This window comes from Babylonia areolata, chromosome 26, assembly GCF_041734735.1.
Source record: "Babylonia areolata isolate BAREFJ2019XMU chromosome 26, ASM4173473v1, whole genome shotgun sequence".
NCBI classification, from domain to species: Eukaryota; Metazoa; Mollusca; class Gastropoda; order Neogastropoda; family Buccinidae; genus Babylonia; species Babylonia areolata.
Window position 1 is genome coordinate 43,244,256 of NC_134901.1, and position 7,536 is coordinate 43,251,791.

At 50.5% G+C, this 7,536-nt stretch overlaps 1 protein-coding gene across 1 annotated transcript in view; it reads left to right on the top strand.

The window, feature by feature from the left end:
* LOC143300323 (uncharacterized) overlaps nt 1–6,770 on the top strand; it is a 38,105-nt gene extending 31,335 nt beyond the window's left edge. The window contains exons 5-6 of the mRNA XM_076613923.1: nt 3,198–3,372; nt 6,643–6,770. Of these exons, the coding sequence (XP_076470038.1) occupies nt 3,198–3,372; nt 6,643–6,770 (303 nt within the window). The remainder of the gene's footprint in view (nt 1–3,197; nt 3,373–6,642) is intronic.
* Nucleotides 6,771–7,536: the final 766 nt, after the last annotated feature.

The window sequence follows — 7,536 nt, forward strand, 5'->3', positions numbered from 1 at the left end:
ATCCTTTTTCTCTGTCGCTCTCTCTGTCTCTATCTGTCTGTCTTTCTCTCTCTGTCTCTTTCTCTGTCCCCCTTTTTACCCCAGCCCCTAAACAGAGACAAGGAGAGAGAGAGAGAAACACAGAGAGAGAAAGACAGACAGATAGAGACAGAGAGACAGAAAGGCAGAGAGAGAGAGAGAGAGAGAGAGAGAGAGAGAGAGAGAGAGAGAGACAAAGACTGAGAGATGTCACGAGAGGCTGAGCTGATCCACGGCCAAACCAACAGGTGTATATCATCAACCAGCCCTCCTCCCCCTCCTCACATCCCTCCCCCTCCGCCCCCCCCCCCCCCCACCCCCATCCCACCACCACCACCACCCAGGTTCCCTTGCAGGCCTGTGATCGATATCTGGCACCATCACAGATTGCCCCCCCCCCTCCCTCCCTCACTCCCTCCTCCCCCCTCTCCTCCCCCCTTCCTCCTACCTGTCTGTCCCACCCACCGCTCCGTCCCCCGGTTGTTACCTCACACAGTGATCCCTGCTCAAACACTGTCCCCCCCGGCGTTCCGTTCCGGCCTCTGGGAGAGTGACTCGACGCTGTGTGAGTGTGTCATCTTAACTGGTGGTCTCTCTCTCTCTCTTGTGGTCTGTGTGTGTGTGTGTGTGTGTGTGTGTGTGTGTGTGTGTGTGAAGTCAAGTCAAGATTTTATTTCATGATGGTAAATTGAATAAGCAACACGACACGACACGACACGACATAACACGGCACGACACAGCACGACACGACACAGCACGACACGACACGGCACGGCACGACACAGCACGACACGACACAGCACGACACGGCACGGCACGACACAGCACGACACGACACGGCACGACACGGCACGACACGACACAGCACGACACGACACGGCACGGCACGGCACGGCACGGCACAGCACGACACGGCAAAACACGGCACGACATAACACAACACAGCACAACGCAACGCAACACGACACGACACGACACGACACGACACGACACGACGCAATGCAATGTAACATAGCACGACACGACACAACCCAACACAACACAACACAACGTCACTTTGAATCACTGTTGTTAGCAGCGATGTCACTTGTAAGGCATGCGAGGTAGGGAGGGAGGGAGGGAGGGAGGTGCCGGTTTTGAGTTTCACAGCAGCTGATGAAGACAGCCAGATAACAACCATGCTTCTCCTCCAGCCACTGTTTCTTTTCGCCTCCCGCCCCTTTCTTTGTTCACTCTTCTGCTGCCCCCTAGAGCCATCATTGTTTAGTTTTTGTTTTGTTCTTTTTTGTTCTTTTTTTTTTTGAACTCTCTGCTTTCTGTTTTAATGTAGCGACCTTCTTTTTTTTTTCCAGGGCCATTTTGCCTGAGCAGTCACCTTCCCCCGCCAAGACTGTCACAATGGTTGGAGAAAAGTGGTTGTGGATCGAGCAGGTAACACGAGCAGTCTGTCCGTCTCTGTGAGGGGAGGTGGGGGGTTGTGGGGGGTGGGGGGGCGAGAGACGAGAGATAGCAAAGGACAACAACGCCCAAACAATCCACCAGTATACAAGGAACGAGATAAACTGACCCTGTCACTCTGGCCCACACGCCGGGGGGTTTTACTGTGCTTTTCACACCAAAAAGGAAATCAGTCTCAGTGTTCGTCTGACTCGTAGTTTTACAGGCACACACACACACACACACACACACACACACACACACACACACACACACACACACACGGGGGGGGGGGGGGGGGCGAGAGACGAGAGACAGCAAAGGACAACAACGCCAAACAATCCACCAATACAAGGAACGAGATAAACTGACCCTGTCACTCTGGCCACACGCCGGGGGGTTTACTGTGCTTTTCACACCAAAAAGGAAATCAGTCTCAGTGTTCGTCTGACTCATAGTTTTACAGGCACACACACACACACACACACACACACACACACACACACACACCATGATTGACTTTAAAATCCATGATGGGCGTTAGACGCCATGATTAACGTGAATGGCTATGACTGACAGTGATGGCCATGATTGACTCCTGAAGACAGGATTGACGTGAATGGCAATTCGTGAATATGTGAAATGCTTTTATTTGAGAACATATGTTTATTACTCCTGCTTAATCAAGTTATCCGCGTGTGTGGGGTGGGTGGGTGGGTGGGTGCGGGTGTGTGCTGATTATCTGGTTGTGGTTTTCCGCAATTTATCTTTGTTCTTATCTTGTCTGTCTATTATAATCAATGTGCAATATTAGTAGGCCATGCTTATAATTATATTCAAAATAATGTTTCTTAATTCTTTTTGTTTTTACATTAAGAATACTAGTTATTACCTGCAGTGTGTGGACGTATGTATGAAACGGTGTATGTGATATTTTTTACACTTGTGTCTTCGTAATATTCGTAAAAGCTGTTGTTGACTTTTACAGTTATGGTCCCCATGTTGTTTACTTGTCTATGTTGTGGTAATGCACCTGACCAAATTTCTCCAGTTGGAGATAATAAAGTTATTCTTATTCTTATTATTGATGTTAACGGCCAGCATTGACTCCGGAAGACAGGATTGACGTTAATGGCCATGATTGATGATTAACGGCCAGGATTGACTCCAGAAGACAGGATTGACGTTAATGGCCATGATTGATGTTAACGGCCAGCATTGACAACGGAAGACAGGATTGACGTTAACGGCCAGGATTGATTATAGAAGACAGGATTGACGTTAATGGCCATGATTGATATCAACGACCAGGACTGACTCCAGAAGTCCGGATTGAAATCGGATATCCGGTGGTTTTTTTAGAGGCGTTGACAATGACGAAGAAACAGCCTGCATGCAGCAAACTGAATTGTCAGCCAGGTATTCCACCAATGGGGTACCGCGACAGAATGGATCAGACGTTGGACTTGTGACCCAGTGTTGACCAGTGACCATGGTTAGACTTGTGACCCAGTGTTGACCAGTGACCAGGGTTGGACTTGTGACCCAGTGTTGACCAGTGACCGGGGTTGGACTTGTGACCCAGTGTTGACCAGTGACCAGGGTTGGACTTGTGACCCAGTGTTGACCAGTGATCAGGGTTCCAGGCCCCGTTTCGCCATGGTGTTGTGTGTGCCCTTTGGGGGAAAGGCAGTTTGAATTCTGATTTTTCTCACTCCATCCAGATGCAAATTAATGAGCAGGTACCCGACTTGGGTCGGGGAAGGCTAAAACGGCGGAAGGAGAGGACTGGGTCCCGCCTTCCCATCAGTGCCCAGCCCTTACATACCGTGGATGTGACTTCACTGATGGCCCCGACGGCTGACCCTTACCGATCCATCTACCAAGACGATGTGCACGTGCATAAGGCTTACGTCTGTGTGTGTGTGCACAGCGAACAAAGGGGTGGGTTCAGTGCGCAGCGATCAGCGCTGTGGGAGAGTGTTGTTGTTGCTGTTGTTGTCAAGAGTTCACTGTGGGGCTGGGGAAGGAAGAGGCAGACATGTGTTCACATAGAGCAGGGGGAGCAAACTCCAACAGATGTCAAATGAGGTGATGAAAGGAGGGGGAGAAATGGGGAGGGGGTGTGAAGGAGCTGACTGCTCATTGAAGCCGCCCCCCCCCCTCCACACACACACACACACACACACACACACACACGCACACACACACACCCGTATCCTCCCGTAAAGTCTGATTCCCATCTGTTGCGGAGACTGGGCGGGGTGGAGTGGGGTGGGGGTTGGGGTAGGGGGACAGGGGGTATGGGGGGGATTGCAGGGGGTGGGGTGGGGGGGGTAGCGATTAGGTGACAGGGGACAGCACTCACTGTGAATACCTCACCCCATCCCCCCAATGGCTCTTCCACTACCCCCTCCTCAAAACAAACAAACATTAAACAAAACAAAACAAAACAAAAAACAACAGAAACACACACATCTACCCGACTTGGGTAGACCACCTATATCCCCTGAACGCATGGTGTGCACCTGTTCCGCTCATTTGGCTAGTTCCTTTGGATTCCTTTCCTTAACTTCCCCACTTCTCTGCCAGAGGTGTTTGACTTGCGAATGGGATCGTTAAGGATAGCCCCAAGGCTCAGTCCTAAGCAGTTCTTCCTCAAGTGAGACATGCCAAACACTACGCTGTAAATTATTATGAAAACATATAAATAAGTTAATTTGCTTTGCCAATGTCTATCCAATTATTGCCTGTGTTGCTACAAAAAACCGAACATAAACATTGACCTCTACTCTCCCCCATCCACAGAAGAGAAATGTGGGTAGAAAGGAAGAGACAGCACGAGGAAAGGGCGAACCATTTTCATCACTACCACCGACACACACACACACACACACACACCCCGCCCACAGACACCCACGCATACATACATTTTAACAATACATGTGTATCTAACAGCTACCCTAACACATACGCACACATAGACAGGCACAAACTTACATAAACTCACGCACACACAATACACGTTCATATACATGCATACATTCATATCACAGATTGACATGTTTTACGTTTGGACCAACAGCAAAGTGAGAGCTGTATTATCAATGGTTTCTCCAATCAATGAGAAATCCTTTACAGCTTAGTCTTTTGTGAAGGACTAAGACTCTGAAGCTTGGAGCCAAAATTGCACTGGCTCTTAGTGCTGCAGCCTTGTGGGCTAGTTGGCCTTTGGGAACCATTCCAACGCCGACTGTCCTAAAACCCTCTTGGCCGAGAGAGTGGGGATGTAACTTGGGCAAGGTACTCTCCACTATAATCAAATTCTAGCCCAAATACTCGGAACGGCAGTTGCCTCCTCTGCTGTTCTGATGGTCATAGTCGGACACGACTGACTATCATATATATATATATATATATATATATATATATATATATATATATATATATATATATATATATAAAGAGTGTACCACAGTGTCCCTTTCTTTGATAGTTCTTCCTAGTGAGAAGGCGCCACCTCTAAATCTTTTTTGTTTGTTTGTTTGTTTTTGTTTTTTGTTATCATATACGAAGTTCCTTCACTATCACCACCACTACTGACCAAAAGCTACTACTACTACAACTACTATTACTACTACTACTACTACTACGATGATGATGATAACAACAACAAAGAAAATAGTAACAATAATAGAACAGCAACAGTAATAATGATAATAATAATAACAATATATATATATATATATATATATATATATATATATATGTGTGTGTGTGTGTGTGTGTGTGTGTGTGTGTGTGTGTGTGTGTGTGTGTGTGTATGATAGTCAGCCGTGTCCGACTATGATCATCAGAACAGCAGAGGAGGCAACTGCTGTTCCGACTATTTGGGCTAGAATTTGATTATAGTGGAGAGTGTCTTGCCCAAGTACATCCCCACTCTCTCGGCCAAGAGGGTTTTAGGACAGTTGGCGTTGGGATCGTTCCCAAAGGCCAAATAGCCCACAAGGCTGCAGCACTAAGAGCCAGTGCAGTTTGCCTCCAAGCTTGAGAGTCATAGTCCTTCACAAAAGACTAAGCTGTAAATGGTTTCCCATTGACTGGAGAAACCATTGATAATACAGCTCTCACTTTGCTGTTGGCCCAAATGTAAACTTATGTCAATCTGTGATATGAGCCGAGTGTTGGGCCTAACAAGAACAACATAACGGTTGTTGCCGGCTCTCTGCCCCCATCTCCGTATGACAGATGAGGGAGAAGGGAGGGGTGTTGGGGGTAGAAGTGGGGGGAAGGGGGAAGGGGGAAGGGAGGAGGGAGTGAAGGGGGCGAATCGTCTTTTCTTCTGTCGTGCTTTTCGGCACGCGACAAGTTGGCTCCGCCCCTGGATAGCTGTACCCCCCCCCCCACTCTCCCCTCCCCACACCCCCCTGACAGTGAGAGAGAGAGAGAGAGAGAAGGGGGAGTGGGGTAGAAAGAGCAGAGGTTTGGTGGAGGGACCCTGGGGCCCTCCTGGGGGGGGGTGGAGGGTGAAGTGGCGCTATTCCCCAGTGGGCCTGTCGTTTGTCCCCCCCCCACGCCCCCACCCCACCCTCTCCCCCTCCTCTCTCTCTCAAACCCCCTCCCCTCCCCTCCCCTGCTACCCTCTCCCATCTGTCGGGAGGAAGCAGCGTCACGTCACGTCACTTCCTCACAGCGCGCGCCGCGCGGCACACACACACACGTCACAGGGCGCGTGCGGCGCTGTCCCCAGGAAGCGTGAGAGACGGCGATAAAAGTGCTCGGCTCACGATCCCCCCCCTCACTTCAGACCCCGTCCGTCCCCCCCACACACCCAGAGAGAGAACGACACACAGAGCAGAGAACGACACACAGCAGAGAGGGAAGGTAGGCATGGAAGGAAAGGGATGGAAACGAAGGAGGCAGTCTGAGAAAGTTCTAGTACCTGACAGCACACAGTGCCACTGAAGCGAGGACACCTCCGCCCCCCCCACCCCCACCCCCTCACCCACCCTCCCACCCACCACCACCACCACAGCTGAGGCAGGGGGACCGTGAGAACGTGGGGCTCCAGTTGCCGGGAAGGAGGCGACCCTCTCCATAAAGCTGTCAGGCTGGCAGGGCGCCACAGGACGGGCTGAAAGGCCGCACCAACAAGTGGCCTTTCACATGCAAACCACACAACAGCAGGCACGGGTCTGGGACCGACCCCCGGGGGCAGCAGGCAGACGGCAATTATTGCCTACGTGTTGAATGGAATTCCCCGGGCCTATAAAGCCTGCCTCCGACCTGCCTCACCTTGTGACAACTTCTGATGCTGTCGGTACCGTGGGAACGGAGTTTCGGGACAGAGAGAGAGAGAGAGAGAGAGAGGGGGGGAGAGAGGCGGAGAAAGAAAGGACTTGAATGTAGCATTTGACGCCGGCAACATCGCACGGCTGTTGGTAACGATCGCACACAAGAAGGTAGGACTTTACCGAGACTTTTGATACAGAGTTTCCGTGCCACAAGTTGTGGCCAGGGAGACAGAGACCTTCTGCAGAAAAGAGAAAAGCAGGACGATGCTGGTCAAAAAGTAACGTGTGATGGTGTCAGCACTGACTGGTGACCGTGTGATGATGATGATGATGACACCAGTGAGTGACTGGTGACGTGAGTGAGTGAGAGAGACGGGAGCAGTGACGCTCACACAGGGAGCCAGTGACTCACACTCCACCACGTCACAGGAGGCTGGCCAAACCCACCAGGTGAAACGGGAAGGCCTGACCAGACAGACAGACAGACAGACAGACACCTGATGCCTCCAGTGCCAGAGCAGTGTCAGCCACAGCCTGCAACAAAGACACACAGCAAGTCGTCTTCTCTCCCTCTCTGTGTCACTGAGCCACTGGGTGTGTGTGTGCAAGCCAGGGACCGTCACTGTGGCGCTGAGGACTTGGAGTTCCTTCCCTTGCTTCCGTTCTGTGAACCAGGTACGGCCTCCACTGAGTTTCTTTGATATGTACATCTTAATAGACACGTGAACAAACAACAGAATGATAATGGTCATTTGTTTCTCAATTAATCGAATGAAGAAATAGT